The sequence below is a fragment of the Rhinatrema bivittatum genome, chromosome 10, assembly GCF_901001135.1.
Source record: "Rhinatrema bivittatum chromosome 10, aRhiBiv1.1, whole genome shotgun sequence".
NCBI classification, from domain to species: Eukaryota; Metazoa; Chordata; class Amphibia; order Gymnophiona; family Rhinatrematidae; genus Rhinatrema; species Rhinatrema bivittatum.
In genome coordinates, this window is record NC_042624.1 from 107,998,060 (window position 1) to 108,020,388 (window position 22,329).

Below are 22,329 nucleotides of genomic sequence, written 5' to 3' on the forward strand. Positions count from 1 at the left end.
CCCAGGGAAGGTCGCGTGCAAGAATGGAAGCCATGTCCAGCACTGCCAGTGTCACACTGGTCCACTCCCTCCAATTACAGTTTTTAAAAAAAAGGTTATTTTATTCTCTGACTCTGCTCAACATTTCTCCAGTGGAGACAACCATAATAGACCAGCTCAGTAAGACTCATGGAGAAAACCTGAAGTTTATTTAGTCTACAGAAAAAAAAGACTTAGGGGTGATTGGCTATCAGTTCTCAGGTAAATAAATATAGAGTAAGATGCCATTTATATACATATTTATTAGATTTACATTCTACCCTTCAGGTATCACAGTTGTGAGCCCTTGTGCTGTGGTGTGGTTGACGCAGCGTAGCAGGCAAACCTACGAGGCCCGTGCCGACAGCTGGTGGATTCACTTTCACTAGGACTGAGACCAGCCCAGTTCCCCTCAGGTTGAATCCTTGGGTTCCAGGGTCGGCAGACGGTGTCAGGATACAAGTCGAAGTCTGTGCTGGCAGCAAGACACAGTATCCGGGTACAGGCCAAGGCCGGGGCAGGCAGCGATTCAGAGGGGTGGTCAGTGTCCATAGCAGAGGTCATAAGAACATGCCATACTAGGTCAGACCAAGGATCCAACAAGCCCAGCATCCTGTTTCCAACAGTGGCCAATCCAGGCCATAAGAAGCTGGCAAGTACCCAGGACTAGGTCACAGGAAGAAGAGAAGTCAGATACGTAGCAGAGGTCAGGACCAGGAAACAGGCCACGGACAGGCAAGACGAAAGGAGACAAGACACTGGGAGATGGACGAGGGAGGGACCAGCAGGAGAGGCAGGGGAAGGCAGGACAGCTGGGCAAGGCAGAGAAACAAGGAAAGGCATGGAGCAACGAGGCCGGCACAATATAGCGAGGCAAAGGCACGGAGATAGCAACAAGCACTGCTAGGCAGGAGGATCTGAGGCGTCTGCTTGGAGTGCGGCTGGGGTTTAAATACCCAGACACATAACCTCCTCAGCGTGCGCCGGCAGAGCAGTTTCCTGCCGCGGGGGCCTTTAAGACGCACTGCGCAGAGAGAGAGAGGTCTGGAGCAGGGAAGGCAAGATGGCGTCCCGCCGCGTCAGTGATGCTTGGGGGTGAGTGCGGCCGGTCACGCTAAGCAGATTACATTTAGGTACTGCAGGTATTTCCCTGTCCCCCGACAGGCCTGGATTCGTCAATAGGCACACTAAGCCTGTGCCTAGGGCAGCAGAAATCTGGGGGGGGGGGGGGGAGCACAGCAGGCTGGCTCAAGATTTGTTGCCTTTCAGCTATGCTGAACCTGACTGAGCAGAGAACAGCCCTCTGTTTCCTGATCCAGCCCCTCTCCTCCAGGCAGCATTCAGGACAGCCTGTAGCAGACAAAACAAAAGGGGATCATTCTGGGGAGAAGAGGAGAGGCTGAGCTGAGATCATTGCAGGGTGGGATAAGAGGGGTATCAGCTGGGAGTGGGGGGGTCACGTATGTCTATGTGTGTGAGACTGAGGAGAACAAGGGTAGGAGGGCAGTGTTTGTGTGTGTGAGAGAGAAGGGATTGTGCTAAATGTATGTGCATGCCATATTGGGTGGGATGTTAGAGAGGGGAGGCAGGAAACCAGCATGGTAGGGACACCTCATCTCCTCCCACTGCAACTCAGATCCTCCTTCCCCACCACATCCTGGAACCTCCCTTCCTATCTTTCCCTTCTTCCCAGATCCTGCAACCCACTCCCCAATCCTTCCTACTCCCTCCTCCCCTTTCTCCATCAAAGAACCTCCCTCTCTCCTCTTGCCCATCCCAGATTCCTAATCTTCCCCTTCTCCCTTCCTCTCCATCCCTAGTTCCTCCTCACTCCCCTCACCCCATTCCTGATCCTCTTCCCATCCCTAAGGTCTCTTCCCTGTACTGATACTTGAGATCACGTTTGCTCACCCAATAACAATAAAATTATACACACTATTAATTACAGTGTAAAGCAGTTTTTATAATGGAATATAAAAGATGGAAAATGTTGCCAATTTGCTTGAGAATTTTTTGCCACAGGATCCACTCCTGAGCTGCTTCAGGAAACCAGAGGACTGTGCCTTAGACCTTCTGCTCCCTGTTGTCCAACCTTAATGGGTGGGAGAAGGGAAGGGGGGTGTCCAGGGGGGGCCAAAATCCTAAATCCGTCATTGTCCCCAGAAGACTCACACTCTAAAGGGATCATTTACCAAAGCTGCATTAGCTTTTTACTGCATGGTAAATGCCTTGGAGTAGCGATAATGCACGATATTTTAGATACTATGAGTTCATTTACCACCAATGGTATAGTAATTTGCTGCTTTGCATGCAAATGGATGCAAAATAGCTTATTACTAGGCAATTTAATATAAATAAAATAACACAGCTTGCCTGAAAAATCGCAAGCTACATTATTTTAATGAAAGTTAGCTACAACTTAGGAGTAATAGCTAACTTTCCCCAGGAGCATCAGGACGCTAACCCAGATCCTGATGCTCCCAGGAATGGAAGTTAAAAGGGTCAGCATGGCCCAAATGAAACCTCCCTGGCTGCCCTACAAGCAGCTCCAGTGCTAGATAAAAGAAAAATTACACAACCCTGCCCCTTTGTAAAAAAAATTCCCCAGTCCCACCCGGCCTCAGGAGTCCCTCCCCCAAAACTCCTCCCTGGTCATAACCTTGAAAATTCCAGTGGCCTAGTGAGGTCCAGAGTACCCCCTAGGCTCCAGGCCCTGTGCCATCTGAAGAAAAATAGTGCCTACTGTCAGGATCTCCTTGGGCAGCCCAAGTCATGAAAATGCCTCCATTAGAGCAATCACCACCATCGGAGTTTTCCTATTCTGTAGTGGCACTGCCTCCAGATACCTTGTGGCATGATCCAGAATGACAAGGATGTCCTTCTTTCCTCGAGTACATCTCTCTAGTGGCCCCACCAGGTCCATGCCCACCCTTTCGAAAGGGGTCTTAATGAAGGGCACTGGTATGAGCGGTGCCGCCCGTACGCTGGCAGGCTTTGTGAGCTGGCGGGTAGGGCAGGACCGGCACTACAACTGGACCTGTTTACGTAGGCCCGGCCAATATTTTCTCTCGGGTCTTTTCCTCCCCCGCGTGACCCCCTAGAAGGTGGCTGTGTGCTAGTTGCATGACTTTCTGCTGATACGGTTTGGGAACTAGGAGTTCTTCTTTCAAGTCCCCTTCCACACTTCTCTTTGTAACTTGGTAAAGTAGGTCCCCTTTCATTATGAAATAAGGAAGAATAGGGTCTGTAACCTGTACTCCATCCACTCTCTGTATATGCTCCTGGGCCCACTTAAAGGACTCGTCCTCCCTCTGGGCCTAACTGAAACTCCCTGGATCCACCCCCTTTTTCCCACTCAAAGGGGCCAGGTGTGACATTCTGGGTGGGTTGCTGCTGTTCCACCAACTCCAACTCTTCTTCCCTGGTTACCTCTAAATTAGCAGTATAACTATATTTGTCCTGTTGGCGTTGCCTCCGGGACATAGAAGTTTTAGAGTCTTTATGGTACAGGTCTGGAACGTCTAAGTGAAAGAGTTCTGGAACCACCCATTCTTCACTGTTAGGGTTGCACGAACCCATTGTGAGCTGGTTCCAAAGGTTCTCAAAATTTGAACAGTCCCATCCTATCACCACGGGGTAGAGGAGCTAAGGAAGAACTCCCACTTCTATTCTGTCTTGGCTGACTAGGGTCTTCAGTTGTATCTGGCTTGTTGGATATTGCCGTTGGTCACCGGAGAAGCATGACAGGGTCATGACTCTATCGTAGTTAATCTATATTCGTTTCACTAATTCTCTTCGAATGAGCGTTTTTATACTCCCAGAGTCCACCAATGCCTGGGTAGGAATGGCATCTAGCTCAGCTGCAACCACAGAAGTAGAGACTCCCTAGTTGGGGAGATCCACAAAATTACAAAACTGGGAGAGCATTAATGTCCATTGGCTCACCTTCCCTGTGGGGAAGTCGCGAGCAAAATGGGCTCTCTTGCCGCAGCTGAAACATAGCAGTCCTGCTTCAGCTTTCCGCTTAGGTAGGTACTCCCACTTCTACCACCATATGTGGTAACTTGGGCGATAGCAGCTTGGTAAACAGCCAGAAGGAATAAGGAGGCAGACTCTGGATATTTCCTTTTGTGCGATTTACTCACAATGAACAAATGAAGTGCAAAGCAAAATAAAAGAAATGATGTAGTTTACCTTAAAGTTCAGGTAGCACCGAGACATCACACAGCAGATTTTTGGCCCTGTCTTCTTATGCTAGGCTGAAGGGATCCTCTCTGGGCCCAGGATCCCTTGCTGGGTTGGGACTTAAGGAGGACCAGGCCAGATAGCTGTGGCCGGTCCCTTAAGGTAGCCTGAGGGAGTTTCCTGTAGACTCCCTCACACTCCTGAAGAAGGAGGTTTATGTTTTGGCAGCCTCACTCTCTGGAGACATAGGATCCGTAGACTGGAAGGCAGTTTAAACAAGAGGCTGGCTTTAACTGACACTAGAATTCAGGCATTTTCTACTTTGTCACAATCTCTTCAAGTCAAAGATAAAGTTCTACAGCAAGATGCCGAGAAAGTTAAAATACAAGCTGAATTTACTAAAGCCATGGTTTGGCTCTCTCTCTCTCTCTCTACAACGTCGAAATAAGTTGATGCTCAACACGGTTCATTCTAGAAACATCTGAGTACTTGGTCTCCAAGAAAATACAGAGGAGAATTATACGGATCCTATTGCCGAGAAAATCTCTGCTTTGTTAACAAAAGTCTTGGACTTCCAGTTTCAGCGCAGTCCTTCCTATTGCTAAAGCACGGCAGGATGCAAGGCCTGTGTCCCAGAACAAGACACAAGGCCCATTGCTTCCACATGAGGGATAATCTTTTTATGCAGAGTCCAGCGAGGACCTTGACTCGCCCTCAGTAAGGAAGAGGAGGTCTAATTCTGCTCATCACAGAATTTGTGTGTGCAAAGATCTTGCAGAAGCAACGCGATCACATCACAGAAGAACGTTTCCCTTCCACAAGACTACGGGTCTTCGGCCTATCAAACATCTGTGCTAAAAAGTGAGTGGTTAGTGATGAGGTCAACTTTGATTACGATGCTACAAAGTCTTTCCTCGATCACAGGAAGAGACTGTCTTCCTCTGAAGATTCCTAACCTAATTTATCGTTTCATTTCATGACTTGTCGTCTCTAACTTTTTGTACTTTTAGTTGGTTACCTTTCATTTCTCCAGTCTGGAAATGTGGCTGCTAGTTTTTCTTTTTTCCTTCTCTTGTCTTTCGTCTGTGGTTTTGGATCTTTCAGACAGAGTTTCTATCTGCACCCTCATAGGCAAAAGTTCAGCGGAATATTAATTTGTTTGACTCTCTCTCTCTCTCTCTCTTTCTTCAGCATTTTTTTCTTTTGTTGTTGCTGATGGAATTTTTTTTTTTAAATGTTGTTTTCATAGACTACGTGGAAACTGTAAAAAGTAAAGTGGATGGATTTCCAGAAGGGCAGAATATTATTGTACAGCTCCCACGGCCTTCAAACGGTTCAAGTTTTATCTGCACAGTGTTATCTCACCTTTCTGTACATCACCATCTGACCCCATGAAAAGGTTAATGAAAGGGAGGTGTCCTGGATAGGCTGACAGTCTGTGAGGAATGTACAGGAGATCACTAGGCTGCATCACCTTACGATTTCTTTTCAAAGGCATCTTCGGAACATGGAGGAGCTGATCTGATCTTGTCTCCCAAAGATTTGAGAGGCAATGCTTCTGTGATTGACTCGGCAAGGTCAGAGAAGGCTGAGCAGGTGATCCCTGTGGTAAGGTCCCAGGCAGCAGTGCCACAGCCTCTTTGCATGCTCTCTGATCGCTGCTCACGCTACAGGTTCAGAGTCTCATAGCTGGGCGGTGGTGTGACGTGCTCAGCCCCTGCCTCCGGCCCAGCCTCAAGCAGCGCGCTTCTGAGCAGGGCGCTGTCTGACAAGCTGCGCTTGTGGCCCCTGCAGTGGGCACCCTTCTCATTTAATGCCTGGTACGGAGGCGGCAACCCCCCCTGCTTCACACCGCGAGGGGACCGAGCGTTGTCCACAGGGCTGCAGGTCATGACCTCCTCATAACTCGGTATTGCACCAGCATCCATGTTACTGAAAAAGTAAAAAAAAAAGATGTCAGCCAACTACAAATCCTTAACATTTATTAAGCACTACATAGAATCCTGCATGTCCACCCCCCTACAGCGTCCTGCAGCATTATCCTAGTTTCACTTCCGCAGGGCAGGATTTACAACTCACACGCGACCTTCAGCGTCTTCCCTCCTTCTGGCAGAAGGGAGAGGGGGAGGACTGCGCTAGGGTGGGAGTAGGGTCCAGAGGGGGGGAACGTATTAAGTGCCATGCTGGGTCAGACTAAGGTCCCTGGAGCCCGGCATCCTGCCTCCGAAAGTGGCCAGTTTGGGTCACAAATACCGGCAGATCCCAAAAGGTAGCTCTAGGTCTTACTGTTCACTCCCAGAAATAAGCAACGGCTTTCCCAAGTCTACCTGACTGAAAATGGTTTCTGACCTTTCCCTGCAGACACTTTCTCCAAACCTCTTTTCTACCCTGCTGTGCTCGTCGCCTTGGCCACGTCCTCTGGCAACAAATCCCACAGCTTGACCCTGCGCCGAGTGAAAAAGTGCTTTCTACGATTTGTTTTGAATCTGCTGGTTGTTAGCTTATTTAGTATTATTTCAGAGGGCAAATAACCGGTCCCTGTTTGCCCATTTCACCCCATTCATGTTGTTATAAACTTCTATTGTATCCTCTCTCAGACATCTCTTTGCCAGGTGGAGTCCTAAGCTGTTTAGCCTTTCTTCATCAAGGAACCATCCCATCGCCCTTCTCATTTGATTTTTACCCTTCTCTGCACCTTTTCTAGTTCTGCCGTGTCTTTCATGAGATGGGGTTGAGCAGAACTGCATGCAATACTCCCGGTGCGGGTGCACCACAGATTGATATTCTCTGTTTTATTCTCTATTGCTTTCCTAATAATTCCTGTAGTAACGATGACAGAAAATGACCAAATGGTCCATCCGGTCTGCCCAGCAAGCTTCCCAAGGTAGTAACTGCTGTGCTGTGCAGGTTACCCCCATGTTTCTCTTAAGGGCAGTAACTGCTGCTCCGTGCAGTTATCCCCAAGCCTTATGATAACCCATAAAAAAATGTACTGCTAGCAAAATTTTTTTTAACGGGTGAGGAGCTTTCTTGAAAATTCAGACAGTGCTGCTTGGCGTGCGTTGCTTATGGACTTGGCCATACATGCTTTTTCCCTTACGCCTGAGTACCGGTACCCCGGACCGTAAAAGTCAGGGCCCGTGTTCGCTGTCGTCTGAACCCAATACCTCTTTCCACCTGCACCTCACTTATTTGACCACCGCTGCACGCTGAGCTGAGAATTTCAATATATTGTCCTCATGGATTCTGAGGTTCTTTTTGTGGCCTGCAATTCCTAACACAGAACCCGGCACTGCATGCCTAGAGTTGGGATTATTGTTCCCTATGTGCATCACTTTGCACTTTTCCACATTAGATTTCGTCTGTCGTTTAGATGCCCAGTCTCCTAGCCTCGCAAGGTCCTTCCACAATTCCTCATTCTCTGCTGCAGTTTTAACAACGTTGAATAATTTTGTGTCCTCTGCAGATCTGATCACCTCACTCGTTACTCCCTTGTCTATGAATATGACAAACAGCGCAAGGAAAGTATCGCACTGGTGGTGTATCCACAACACTCTCTGCGGTACAAGCGCTCCTAGGCAGAGGCCTACTGGGTCTAATAGCAAATCCAGTCCCGCACTTTTACGAGCTGCACCAATTATTTTTCCCAAACATTTTCCCTGCCCATTCATTATAATGCAGAAAGCTCCATGACACCAGGAAAAGTGATGAAGTTATTGATTTTATAGGATGCACTGTATACAGCATAGGCAGCGGAATAGGGTGGGCCACTGGGACCATGGTCTTACCAATATCTTGCCCCACATGGCATCAACAGCTAGAGCACAGGGAAAGACATTGGTTTATTTGACCCTCCCCACCAAAGAAAAAGTGTTCCCCCGCCCCTGCTGTACACAGCACTGTACTGTCATACAGCAAATGAAAGGTGAATGGTCTGTGCCCCCAAATTCTTGCAGACTAAGGGCCCATGAGATAATACTTAGTAAATCTGACTCTAACCTTTGTTTCTCGATACCCCACAGAGAAGAGACAACTCTCCATGCCCAAAATGGCTGAATCCACCAGTAGGTTCGGCTGGTTCAATATTTACCCGTACACATGTGTCTTGTCCACTTACATGGCTCAGGAGCTTTTCAGAATTGAAGTCTATGTGATTATCAAAAAAACCTAAACTGAGTGAAAATGGAAAATATTCATAAAATGAAGGAAAGAAGATGCAGAGCTGAGACTGATCCCGTCTACAAAGCTTGGCCATCTTACCCAACAGTGAGCTCTTTAACCCTTTCATGTCAAGGTCCTGATATGCCTTTTGCCCTGTCGCTCTCAGCGCCAGGCAATCCCCAGAAGGACAAACACCCACACTACAGCCTTTACCTAACTCTCTGGTAAATAAATTCTTAATGGAGTGGAGCTCAGATGAGTGAAAGAGTGAATAGGATCCGGAGTAAGCCGTTAAGATTGTACAATTTTAAAAAAGGTTGCGGGCAGCGCTTTGAACTAAAGCTGAAATAGCAGAATAGAGGTTGGAAGAATAAATCAATAAATAAATGTAGAATCTCACGTAAGCCCTGGGTTAGGAGCTAGGGGTGAAGCAGGCCGGTCCTGAACAGCAGCTCCCGTGAGGCTGTGGGACTGGGCAGCTTCAGCCTGTATAAAGGCAGGCAGAGCAGGAAAACTGGGTGGGGGCAGTTTTGTTTTTGGATGTTCCTGTTTCTGAGTTTGGCCTATTCCAGGTTCCAGGCCTCTCGGTTTGAGTCCCCCAGGATAGGTGAGAGACTCACTCCCTTCCAGTCTGCTTGGGTGGCCTCCAGCCTTCTTTTTTCTGCGGCTTTGAGATTTTTTTGAGTTTCTTGTGAGATCCCTGGTCCCCCGATTCATGATGAGACTTTGGGGGAAAATCGTTCCCTGGGAGGGCCAGGATTAGGAGAGCTCTGCTGGCGCCTTCTCACAACCCATGCTCGGTATTACACCGGCGACTCGCTGCAGGAGAATCCCTTCCTTTTTTTTTTTTTTGGAACCTGGTGAAACACTTTGATTTTTTTTTTTCTGGTTTTTGGCAAGAATTTTTTTTTCTGCTGACCCTTCCTGCCCAGTGGAGGGGAATAGATTGCAGTAAGGGATCCACTGCCTGGATCCCTTACTGGATAAAGGTGAAGCGAGAACCTGGAGTAAGAGTTTTTTTAATTCCTGGAGACCCCCACCGGAGCCTACCCAGGGGGGGGGGGAAAGAGCAGAGTGCGGTTTGGAGGAGGGTTATTTCACCCCTGGACTACGGGTACCGCTGGGAGAGGGATACCCCCCACATCTAAGATCCTCCTTGCCCACCTGAGATACTCGGGCAGAGAGAGGAAGAGGAACAGGGCTCAGAGGTGATGGATGGACATGGATGTAACCAGAAACCAGTGCTCATGGTGCCAGATGGTTCGATTGGAAGACGTTCAGTAAAGTTATTTTTGGAACGCTTAGGCTAGTGCGTCCGGCTTTCTTATTTTGCACCTACACCTGCATAACCACAAGTACACGCCTGTGCCTTCAGCCCCTCAAAGAATCCATCCTGGGGCTTGTAAAAACTGTGCGTCTGTGTGCGGCCCCCTGAACTTTTCGGTTTAAACCCTGAAGTAGGGGCTACATAAATAAAACCTTTGTGCCTTTTGGAGATTCAGCTCCCGTGGTCCGAGGCAACTACAGGGAACCTCTCTAAAAGGGTTCCCCGGTTCAGATCAAGAAGCCACTGCTCCACTCAGCCTTGTACCTTTCCACGGTAGATTCGATAAGAACCTGCTGTAATTGGGTAATAGGAATTGTGCGGCCTGCCGGGAAGGAGCTCAGGAAGAATTCACCCTGCAAGGACCTAGATCCCATGGCATTTCAGAATGAATGAATGCGCCCGGGGCTTAATTAAGGGGGGAAATGGCCTGGAAATGAGTTCCCCCAAGTCTCTCCAGACTTAAGAAGCAGAGCAGCAGGGGGTGCTCAGCTCCAGGCAGCCTGCAGGGAAGAGGAGAGGAGGGGATGAGCCTGGAGCAGACAGAGCAAAGTCCCTCTGTACTCTAATCCAGCCCCCTTCCCCCTAGCCCTCCTGTTCTGCAGCTTGGGAAAAGAGTGAAGGAGGGGCAGGGATGAAGGGGTGCGTGAGGAGAGCGGGCGGTGCTGCTCCCTTCTTTTCTTGCCCAGGGAGGCAAAGAGCAGACCATGCTTTGACCCCCACCCCTCCAGTCCAAGGAGGCTGAAGAGAGCGGGGTACACTCCAATCTGCCCTTGTCCTCCGAGGCTGAGGAGAGCCAGCTGATTCTGGCTCAAAGAGGAGGCTTGTGTCTCACTTGCTAAGGAGGAAGAGGGTGATTTTCTTGAAGGGAAGGCTCGAGAACGACCAAGGATTAGGGGTGAGACGGGGGACCTGGCACCACTGAGGGGGTTCATGGGAGTCGGGAGCTGAGAGTTGGGAATGGAGGATCAAGTTCCCCAGGGTAGAGAGAAGGACCCCTATCTATTTACCCTCCTCCTCATCCTTACCCCAGCGGTCCTCTGTCCCCGGACCTCAGTAGCGCTCAACCCCGAGCCACCCTTCATCTGCCAGTGCTCAAGCGAAAAATGGCTAGGGATGGAGGATCCCAGGGATAAAGAGGCAGAGTGTGTTTGTATCTGTGCGTTTGAGAGAGGGAGAGTTTGGTGTGTGAGAGAGCACGCATATGCGAGAGAGCGCATGTGTGTGAGAGAGAGTGTGGTGTGCGAGAGAGCGCATGTGTGTGAGAGAGAGTGTGGTGTGCGAGAGAGTGCATGTGTGTGAGAGAGAGTGTGGTGTGTGAGAGAGCACGCATATGCGAGAGAGCGCATGTGTGTGAGAGAGAGTGTGGTGTGCGAGAGAGTGCATGTGTGTGAGAGAGAGTGTGGTGTGCGAGAGAGCGCATGTGTGTGAGAGAGAGTGTGGTGTGCGAGAGAGCACGTGTGTGCGAGAGAGCGTGAGTTCACAGTGACCCTGGCTCCACCACCTTGCACAGGTCACTCCTGGGCCTGCTCCACCTCCCTCTTCCCCCATTCCATAGCTCCTTTTTGTCTTCAGATTAAGCCCCAAGTGCACCTGTTGGTTTTGGTCGGTTTCTGTCTGTGCATTCATCGTCGTCTTTCTGCCATGCTTTGCTTCAATGGATTTGCACCAGTTTTGCTAAGATAAACTAATAGGGAAGCGGGGGGGGACTAGAAAGGGTCCATTCATGCTCACAAAATGTATCTAAACTGATTAAGTCCCTGTTTATTTTGTGCATATACAGAGCAGGGCACTTACCGGCTCTTTTAAGCCTCACTGCTCCAATAGGCTGCATGCACCCTGCTGATGTCACAATGCTAGCCCCTCCCACTCAGCCAGGGGCCCCTCCCACACCTTATACTGTACTGCTTGAGCTTACGAGTGGATTGACAAAAACACTGGACCACAAGAAGTCTACAAAACACCTCTACTCCATAACATGCTGAGTGCCTACTCTTCTCTAACCTGTTACAACAGCTGCTACTACTAACCTGTTTGTTAGTTTCTTACTGGGCTCCATGTTGAGATAATGAAGTGCTCTAGGGAGACGACGCTGGTACCTTCGAGATACAGGCCCAGCGCTGGCTTTCAGTGACCAGAGAAGTCCAAAGAGGAGCAGGAATCCTCCAACCCCACAGCAGAAGAAGCTGACGGACCGGAGCAACGCACTGGGCGAGGACTGCAGGGCTTGGCTTTTTCCTTCAGGCGCGGCCTTGGAGTTATTAGCAGGAACAGGCTCCGCCTCCCCATCACTCCACCAGGCAAAGCAAAGGGTCCCCGTCACCAGAAGCACGGCGCCGGTGATGGTTACACCATAGCGAAAGGAAGAAGTCATCCCGAGCGTGCCGCCGAAAACTCAGATCCGGGGGGGGCTGGATGGGCAAAGACAACGTGGCCTGCGTCATGCTGCAATGAGGGGAAAACTGTAAGTCTTGTGACAATGACCCCCAGCAGTACTTCAGATGAGTGGCCCACTGCTCACCAATGGCCAGATAAAGAGATCTCAAGATTAATTCTATATAAGTCCTACTTCAGACCCTGGCTCTCCCTGATCATAGCCTTGTTGATTTTAACCATCTTCTATCATAAAGTTCCTGAAAGCTCTTAATTGTCTTGTCTGCGTATATTGGCCAGATCGTAAGCTCTACGGAGCATGGACTTTCTCCTATGTGCATCTGTACAGTGCTGCATACGTCTTGTAGCACTATAGAAATGATAGTAGATGCTCCTCCCTACATTCCCTTTACTTGTTAAGTCAGAGCATAGTGTAGCACAAATAAAAACAGAATGGACAAATGAGGTGAGTTTAAGGCGCATGCAGGCTGATGCAATACCATGCGCTGGCCGCAGCGCACGGCTCAACGCGTGATTGGATGGGCGTTTTGGACATGTGTCCATAACCCCTGATGCAAAACGGGGGTTAGCACATCCAAAACACACGTCCAATCGCGTGCGTAGGTAATAGCGCTCATCACATGTAAATGCATGTTGATGAGGTTATTATCTACTCTCCCTGATGCAAAAAAAAAAAAAAAATGTGCACCCAACACGCACATTTTTACTCGCCAAAATTAACGCCTGCCCTGAGCAGGAGTTAATTGTAGAGATGATATTAAGTCAGAGGAACTAAAAAATTAGAAATGTCTCCAAAAAAAAAAAAATTTAAAAAAAAGAAAGGGTCAGGTTAACGAGCTAACCTGGCTGTGCACAGGTTAGGAAAAGGGATGCTCTAAAATTGAGCATCCATTTTCCTAACCGGCAGACAGCGACCTCTCCTGGGGGCCTGCTGCCAAGGAAGCGCTAGGGGCGTGCAATTTCCCCTAGCACCTCCTTTTTACCGCGGCAACTGATTTAAATATTAAATCGGGCGCCCGGGAGAGGTGGATCGGCACGCGTTAAGGGAGCGCACGTTTAGCGCACGCCGATATTGCATCGGCCTGATAGTGTAGTGTGCACCTTTGCTAAGAACTGTTAACTAAACACCGGCTAATGGCAAACACCCCTGTTCTCATGCATGCTCTCTGGCCAGGGAAAAAAAAAAAAAGATATTCTCATGTGAAAACTCTCCACCGTTGTTTCCAGAGTCATAAAGAAGGGAGGGAATTCACACGGTGGGCGTAAGAAAGAGGTGATGGAAAAACAGGTGCAGATATGTTATCTACTGCAGCACGGATCAAAGACGTTTCAAAATAAGGAAGTCACACTCGCCTACACCATTAAGCATCTTTATTTATTGAGCAAACCATGAACTACACTTTTTCAGTTCCCCCTAACAGAAGCATCATTATGACAAGGGGGGAAGAAAAGCCGCAGCGCAAATACGTAAAAATGATATCAGCATAAATTGATTAAAAAAACCATGTTTCCCTGATATTGTGGCTCCTTGGGGGAGGGGGAAACGAAGCTTTTGGGATCAGACTTGAGCCCCTTATGGCTGGGCTCCCCTGTACGTCTCAGGAAATTGACTGCACGCTGGCTCAGAGCCCAGAGACTTTCCAACAATGCAATGTCTGAAGACACAGAGATGTGTTTTCAGCTCACACAGGCACTGATCAGGCGAACCAGCACCAAGGCAAAAAGGAATGCACCGGGACAAAGCTCAGGATAACTTCCCGATCCTCTCAGATCACTTATCAGGGTCTGATGCTATTCACTGGAGATGTGCAAGGGGGTTGTCATTTTGCTTTGGTGTGGTTTTAGTGCATACTGTTTTTACAATAACACACACTAAAACCAGAACTCATGTCACCTGTTAAAAAAAAAAAAAATAAAAGCCTTCCCCCATCAAACCCACCTAGGACCCCCTCCCCACTCCCCAGTTACCCTGCAAATGACCTGCAGTCACTCCTGCCATGCCAACGCCAAATTCCAAAATGGTGCCGGCTGACCAGAGGCCAGCACCATCCAGAAAGGTGCCAGCCTTGTGTCAACTGGCCCCACCCAAAAGGACCCCAGCCTCGGGTCAGCCGGCACCATTCTGAAATGCAACACCCTGGTGGCAGAAGCGACTGGAGATTGCACCTACCCCTCATTGGACCTCAGGCATTGCAGGTAATTTGGAAAGGAGTCGGGGAGGTTGGCAGCAAGCCAGGGAGAGTTAACAAAATAAAAACTGGCATGCATTTAGTCATTGGGGGGAAGGGGGAGTGTCAGTTCAGAAATGAAACAAAAAAAAAATCAACTCAATTTCATCATTCGTTTTCCAAATGAAAGCACGTCCCTACTGACTATCTGACTCCAATGCCTCACATCATTATTAGGGATTTGGGGGAAGATTTGGAATTGGTTTAAATCCTTCCTTTCTAATAAGCATCAATTTGTGCCGATTGGTGATTATCACTCTGGATCTCTCTGGGTTACAGATGGTATTCCACAAGGTCAGACTATTTTGCCTTTGTTATTTAACTTGTATGCACTTCCCTGGGCAATATCGTTTTGAGATTTACAAACCAAATAACTTTATGTATGCCAATAACTTGCAACTATACCCTCTTCTTAAGACCCAAACCCTCAGCAGCTTTTCAGGACTGATTAGGAGTAGTGGAGAATTGGTTATTAAGTAATGAGTTATATTTAAATATGAAAAAAAATGAGATCTTATTCATTGGAAAAGATGACCCACAACAACTAGAATCCCTGCACGTTAAGGACCATTTAGCAAGCAAGTTCAAAACCTGGGAATAATCATCACATTAAATAATTAAGAAATAGTCTATCATCCCCCAGGTCCGTGTTATATGCCAAATATGCTTTGCCCAGTGAAGATGTATTTGCCAGTTATGTTTTTCCTTGGTGGTTCAAGCCTTGCTCCTTACAAGATTGGATTACTGGGTCAGTTATACCTAAAAAGGTATCTGCATTGCTTACAGGGAGAGAATGACCTCGGTCTTATATTTCCTTCATTGGCTCCCATTCATGTACAGGATTTAGTTTAAGATTCTTTGTTTGTCTTCAAAACATTATAAAATAGAGGGAACATTTTGTCTTCCTGCCTGAATCCATCCCTGAAATCTCCCCAGGTTTCTTTACTTGTCACCCCTTCACTGAAGGAAGAATATTTAACTTCTGTCTGGAAACGTGCTTTTTGTCCCCTTACCTGGATTCACTTGCCTCTGAAAGCCCAGAATTACCATAAATTCTGTAAACTGGTGAATATCTGATTATTTAAAGGAGCCTTTAACTGAAGCTTGAGTTTCCTTGGTTTCCCTTTCAAACCTGTTAGATTGGTACTCTATGCTTTGAGGGGACTATTCTGCCCTATGAGATTGGGTTTATTTATGTTTTACAATTATCTGGATATATATTTATACCTGTGTTCTATTGTTCTATTGTTTTGTTTTTTTACTTTACGTTGTGTTGAAAGTTTGTTTTCCTTGCCTTCTCTCTCAGGAGATTGTATTGCCCTATTAGTTTGCTTGCTTTTATGTGCGTGTTGTATATTAATTATTTGTAGCTGTTATATATTTGCACTTCATTGCTTTTGTTATTCGGGATGTGTTGAAGTTTCTTGTTCCTCATTTAGAGGTTAGCCAAGGAACAAGCGAGTCAGGAGTCCAATAAATGAAGGTTATGTAAGGATTTGTAACTCAGTCACTTCCACTCAAGCAAGACACCCCCCCCCCCCCCCCCCCCCGATCAGGTTTTGAAAAAGCTGTTGGAAAACATGTTTTATTTACACCTATTGTGAGTCTCTTCTAAGGTTTCTGCATGTGTGAGAAGGTCATTATGCATTAATAGATATCAAGCTGAGAAATCATCTTTAAACCCTGACAGTGACAGGACCAGCTTGATGGCTCGGTGGCCGCTCAGGAATGCATTGAGAGAGTTTGTGAGAGTTTTGCCATAGATACAAAATGGGAGAAATTCTTTCCGAAATAATCTTAGGTAGGTGGCAATTTATTTTATTAAACTAATATTAAATATTTTAAGACCTTGTAGTCTAGATTTTGACTGCAATCAGGTCAGTGGACACCTGGCCAGTAGTTGAACCTTAAATCACTCAAAGGATTTTTTAGCTGTTAGATTTTTTTTTTTCTGAGATATTTTAAGGGAGACGTACAGTTCTGGAACAACTGGCAAAGCCGAGCAAATGTTTTAAATTAGGACAATAATTCAATGTTCCATTTTCATGTCAACTTTCACTTTAAAAAAAAAAAAAAAAAGATGAAAAACCATAAACATGGCTTAATTGGCTGACATAACTGCCCAAACAGCTAGAACTGAAGCATTTAAAAAATTTTGGATCTAACTTTAGACACACTTCCTGGGAAAATAAATATTTTTGTGTTACAAGTGTAAACAGATGTAAATGTTATGAGTTTAGACATACCGACGCTGCCTGCTCGAGAAAAGCAAAGCCGAGAGGCGCTATACTGAAAGGGGAGCCTTCTCTGGCCGCTTGTGGACGGACCCCACCTGTTTCAGCACAGGCAGGGACCCGCACGGTCATTTGGGTCTTACTTTATCGGTTTTCTGCAGACGGACACGATTTCTGCAGCAGCGTTTGTTACGCTGCACAAAAATTAAGAAATCTAGTTGTGTTGCAGTAAAGGGTTATTATGCAGGGCAGGCTTATGGGGGTGGGGGAGAGATTATTAAAGGACTCACTCGCGCGCCACTCAGGTGAAAATGTCCACTTGTACGGACAGCAGGCGGTCACTCATTCTGGACAGGCCAGGTCCCCTTTGGAAGGTCCGAGGCCCCGGAAAAGAGCAAATCTGACTGGAGTTGGAGCAAATCCACTTCACATCATTAAGATGCCAGCTTCAGTAGGTTGTGCCAGATTCAGATCTCCCGGTATCTAAAAAAAAGAAAAGCAGACATTTTAAGACTGACAAGTTTAAAGGGAACGAATAAGATGGACATCTGCCCTGGCCGGGAAAGGGCCTTGAGATCCGGAAAACGAGAGTGGATTCTGCCGGCTCGGCTTGCAGAGGAAGAGAAACTCCGGTGCCTGCCCCGGCTCAGCCCTTCCACCTGGGCTGCGGGGATTATTTACCCCTTCATGGGACGAACACCTCCCCCCCCCCCCCCCCTCGATCCGGCTCCCACACCGGTCCGCGTAAATGGAAGAGGGTACAGGGCAGGATCTATTCTGGGGACCGGGACACAGAGATGTGAATGGAAATGTGTGCATGGGCTGTGCTGCAGTCCACCAGTTTTATTTCTCTCTTGGATTTTTGGTGGTTTGGTAATAAAATTTACAAAATCAAATGGTAAGAGCTGTTTGTTTTTTGGCAAAAGTAGGAAAGATCACGTAAGAATCAAACACGAAAAGAAACAGAAACGGACACAAAACACCAGGAAGAGATTGTTGACAATTAATACAATTCTGCCCTGAAATTCACATCTTCTGGGGAGGCTCAAGCTTGTTCTGTAATCGCGGTGTAGCGCTGTCTCGCATTTGTTGCACTTCCACTGAATCTAGGGGGTGGTCAAACCTGACAACGGAGCCCCGAGGTCCGCGGGAAAGCCCACGGCCACCCCGCAGGTAACTTTAGGCAGGGGAAACCTCTGAATGAAAACGTCGAGGTCCAAAGCAAGGAGCCGCAGGCTCGGCACAGAACATGCACGGAAAGCCTTGGAAGTTACTTGCAGCCGGGATGGCTGCGTCCTATGGTTATTCGCTCGGACTCCTTCATCCGTTATGTCACAAAGGCTCCCTTAAGTAGCCTCCTAGGGACAATCAGAGGACCCACTGCTCAGAGTGACTTACCCTGGTGCCGCGCTGCAGAGAGAGTGGGGAGCACTCTCAGACCGAATCCGTTTTCTCCCAGGCAAAACCCGTCCAGAGCTCCCCCTGCAGGCCACAGCCGGGCATTAGGGGAACAGCTCTAATCCGGATCAAAGATGATATTTTCACCTGGAGAAGTGAGCCCGCCAGCGAGCAGAAGCTCCCGATCTCTCCTTTCTCGGCACGGGGAGGGAGACCAGGAACTTAAGGTGGAAATAAACAAGGGAAAAGAGATCCCCCCCCCCCTGCCTACTCCCAGCACAGCCCGCCCCCCCCCCCCCTACACGGCGATAGGGACCGCAGTTCCCTTTAAAGCCCTGCCTAGACGTTTTCCCAAGTAGATTAAAAAAAACACCAAACAACCCAGCCCTTCCACCTATTCGGGAGCTGCCTCTCAAGCGCCAGGGGGTGCTGAGTCTGATGTTGCAGCGCGGGGTCTTTTGAGACGCTCCCTAACCTGCCAGTCCAGGCGTCCAGACTCCTGCCGACTTCCATCTCTCGTCAGCTCCGGGCGGGGAGGAATCCGCTCCGTGCAGCTATTGGAAAACAGGGTCACTTGTGCTTGATTCTAACACAGCAAAAAAATAAGAAGCCTTGCGGTCAGATACTCATCAATGGACAGCTTAATACAGAATGCAACTGGGGGGGAGTTTCCTGGATGACTAAGTGAACATCTTTTTCCTATTGTTTGGTTTTTTTTTGTCTACAGAGATCTAAAAAACCCCAGGATTCTACAATGTGGTGTTGCTTTAAATAAAAGTAGGTCAGATGCCTTAACTGTACGTGAGCTTTGTTTGCAGAAAGATAATTAATCATTATTATTGTCTGCAGAAGACCCAGTAAGAGAGACTCCTCCAGATGCCTTTTGTAACTGGACAATGTGTTTTGGAGCCTTTACGGATCTTTAATGTTTACACGAAGAGTAAATTCCAGGGAAACCAAGAGAGTAAATCCTGCAAGTTTATGCAAAAAAAAAACCCCATCGCAACAGTGAAGGCCGGCTGCATTCCTCCCCCAGCTGTGTTTGAGAAACAGGCTTGTTAAGAGTAAACTCTATGCCAACTCAAGTCTTACACAAAATGAACTTTTCCAGACCCTGAAAAAAATATCAAGCAAATTGTCCTTAAAACGAGCCTCACTGTCGTCTGGAGAGAGCTCTTCTGATTCCAAAGAGCTCTTTGTTCTGAATGCTAAGGCTGGCAAGCAGTGGGGGTTAACAGGGAAATCGTTTATTAACCTCTTACCGCTCCATGCTCGCCTGGCCACTGATTATTTGGGTTTCCGAAAATTGGTTAAGACCCATCTTCTTGAGCCTTTTCCTTTGCAATGCTGCTCCTGGTCCCTGGGAATTATAAAATGTGAGATGTGTGTGTGTGTGGGGGGGTTAGGTATTATTTTAAGACTATTTTATGACTTTGATGTGCTGATATTTTCTTTTGTTAATGTATTATTTGATTGTCTTTCATATTTATGTGACCAGGTATCTCGCCTAAAGTGTTTTTGGTGTGTGCCAAATCTGACCCATTAAATAGAGATTCTACTTCCATAGATTAGAACCTGGTTGAAGACATGCATTTATTTTCACAACTAATGTATACAACAGAATAGGTGTGAATACTATAAAAACACACATATAAAACAACTTGGAAGATTCTCTGGATGGCAAAAGGGCAGACTTCCAGCACCTGCCTCCAACCAGGCAGGAAGAAGGAGCCAGATAATCTGCCAAACACTATCTCCACTTTAAAGAACAGTTTCAGGGTTTCTTAACAGCACCAAGACTGAAAAGCCCTGAAAGATTGCAGTATGAGCTTTCCTTCCATTTGCAGATGATATATCGGTGCATAGATAGCAGTAATCATTCTAGACAATACAGTGAAAGAAGAATCAATATTCCCAGCAACAGGACAAATTAACTGTATGCCATCAGCATATGTTCTAGTGGTAATGCCAAAATGCCCAATTATTTGACGCAGCAGCTGCAAATAGATATTACACAAAACCGAGGAAAGGGCTGAGCACACCTGACTCAATAACCATCAGGTACATTTATTGTTCCCTACAAATACTTCCTATTGATGATTTGTTAGGAAAGAAATAAACCATTTAAGAATGTCCTCAGCTGTACCAAGTAAGATGACATGGTTAACAGAGTCAAAGGCAGCTAAAATGTCCAAAAATGTCATAATTACCGCAGACCCCTTATGCATTTCCTGTAACACCTGATCTGTGACACACAAACCCTTCAAATGACAAATACAAATTTTGGATAGCGTGATTGTCTCTGAGGAGACATAGCTGTATGGAGAATTTCATGGCTTGTATAATAGTTTTGCATTGTCCAATAAAAAAGTTAAACACACACACACACACACACAAAAAAAGGCCAATAAAAAAAATTGTAAGTATTCCCTCTAGGCAGGACTGGGTCAGCTTCTCCCCCTCTCCACTGCTTTCTGTGAACATACCCTAATGTTAATAGCAGCTAGCTGTTTGTACAATGAGTGGAAGGTTAAAGGGCACATCCTGGATTAACAATCAAGCAGAATGTTTTGGTTTCACTTACATGCACAATGCCTTTTTCTTCACAAATAAGACATTTCCTGGGGCTTTACTGAAAGACTTTAAATACCTGCCAGGAACCAAAATAATATGAAGACCCCCTGGACCAGCCTCCAATCCTCTCCCATTCTTGCTCGGTCAGAAATAATTACATAACAGAAGTGTTTGGAAGGTCAAAGGCTGCAACTTTTATTCGCATTCAATACCTGAGTCAAATAGCTTAATATAACTGCTTTTAAGTAAGCCGTCCCTAAACCGGCCCTGGCAGCTTAGCCACCACATCCAGCAAGCTAAGACCACCCCAGGTGGCTCGACCTGCAGGCCTGTTTGACCTCTGGCACCCGCCACAGCCAGCAAGGAGCCAAATAACCGCAGGGTTGAATCCAGGCCCACCACGCATCACATCCACCAGAGACTCCGAATACTACTAATTTTCCTTATCGCTGGGGTACTCCGCCAACCACCAAAACCACGGGCAATCGGTACAACAGAACCATAAAAATACAAGAGCGAGGCAGGGGGAGAGCGAGCAGCAGGAGGAAAAAATCAGGGGAAGAATTGGGGGGGGGGGGGGGATGAGATCCCGGCCTATTAATATAAGCTATTAGGGGAGGGGAGCTTCCTTTAAAAGAAGGAGCTGCGCTGCTAGGCCAGTGACAGCCTGCTATGGCTCAATGTCCTGGCTACCGAGGAGGATCTAAAAGGAGAGAAGGGGAAGATTTGAAATCTGGCTCAGCCTTCTTCCTGGCTAGGGAGGGGGTGAGAGATGAGAGCAGATCTCCCGGCTAGCCAGGGGTCCACATTATCATTGGCAGCCCCGGACAAGCCTGAGCTGCTGCTCCAGAGTAACCTTCTAGTGCTGGCACCCCAGAAAGAGTCTGATCTATGACCTTGTAAAATGGGGACATCTTTGCAAACAACCCTGATGTTGTCCTGGCTAGAAATGGTTCCATTCATTATCTGGTGCTATTTTCCCCCCTTCCTTCGACCCAGGCGCTCTTCTCACTGCCTAGTCAGTGTCCAGACTCACCATGGGCACAGCTGACAGCATCTAAATACATAGAAGCGATTGGTAAAAATACTAAATGCACATTTGCTCTTACATAGGGCCTGATTTACTAAGGTTTTTTTTCCCATTCTGAGTCTATGGGAAGGGGACAAAAGTTTAGCATCTTTTTTTTTAATTATTTTTTTATTTAAATTTAATATACCACCTGTAAAAATGGATAGCCAAGCCGTTCATAATAGTAATAACATACATAATTAATAAATTGAAGATTCAAAGGCCCTAATACTACAGACAGAGTGATGCAGAAAGGTACTTCCAGTCAAATGGACCTTTATGCCCTCACTTCAGCACATATTTTCTGCGTGCAAAACTTACTCTCGATGGAGCAAGGAGTTTTGCACGTAGAAAATGTGCCCTCCTAATCGGGAGTACTGTTTAGCGCCTTCGCATAGAAACCCCATGCAAGTGAGGGCATTAATCAATACTCCCCAATGCAGAGAGACTGCTTCGGCCAGAGCACGTTTATTACCGGTGGAAATTTAACGTCAGGTCAGAGCTGGAGTTAAGTTTCCTACTCTTCTAGCACTTAAAACCCCTAAGAAAGAGGGGGGAAAAAAGTTAAAAATATCCAGGGACAAGTCTGTACTTATCCGGCTAAGTGGTGGCTGCCACCACTTCCCAGGTAAATTTGTACTTATCCTGCTAAGTGGTGGTGACCTGTGCCAGATAGATGGGTAAGTACTGACATATCCAGCTATCTAGCAGCTACTTCCTGCTGCCAGATAGATGGATAAATCT

The 22,329-nt window shown here is 47.1% G+C and overlaps 2 protein-coding genes across 3 annotated transcripts in view; both read right to left on the reverse strand.

The window, feature by feature from the left end:
* BSND (barttin CLCNK type accessory beta subunit) overlaps positions 1 to 5,286 on the reverse strand; it is a 30,355-nt gene extending 25,069 nt beyond the window's left edge. Inside the window, exon 1 of the mRNA XM_029618047.1 lies at positions 4,213 to 5,286. Within this exon, the coding sequence (XP_029473907.1) occupies positions 4,213 to 4,239 (27 nt within the window). The 5' untranslated portion in view covers positions 4,240 to 5,286. The remainder of the gene's footprint in view (positions 1 to 4,212) is intronic.
* Positions 5,287 to 5,424: 138 nt separating this feature from the next.
* Positions 5,425 to 18,585, reverse strand: TMEM61 (transmembrane protein 61). 2 transcript variants are annotated; one of them, XM_029618050.1, is made up of 4 exons: positions 18,418 to 18,585; positions 16,835 to 17,027; positions 11,719 to 12,133; positions 5,425 to 6,135 (listed from the first exon to the last, which is right to left on the reverse strand). In XM_029618050.1, the coding sequence occupies exons 3-4, from the start codon at positions 12,060 to 12,062 to the stop codon at positions 5,871 to 5,873; spliced, it is 609 nt and encodes a 202-aa protein (XP_029473910.1). In that variant the 5' UTR covers positions 12,063 to 12,133; positions 16,835 to 17,027; positions 18,418 to 18,585; the 3' UTR covers positions 5,425 to 5,870. The 2 variants fall into 2 exon arrangements, with proteins under 2 accessions (XP_029473910.1, XP_029473909.1); XM_029618049.1 differs by lacking the exon at positions 18,418 to 18,585 and adding an exon at positions 17,943 to 18,145.
* Between the last annotated feature and the right edge of the window lie 3,744 nt (positions 18,586 to 22,329).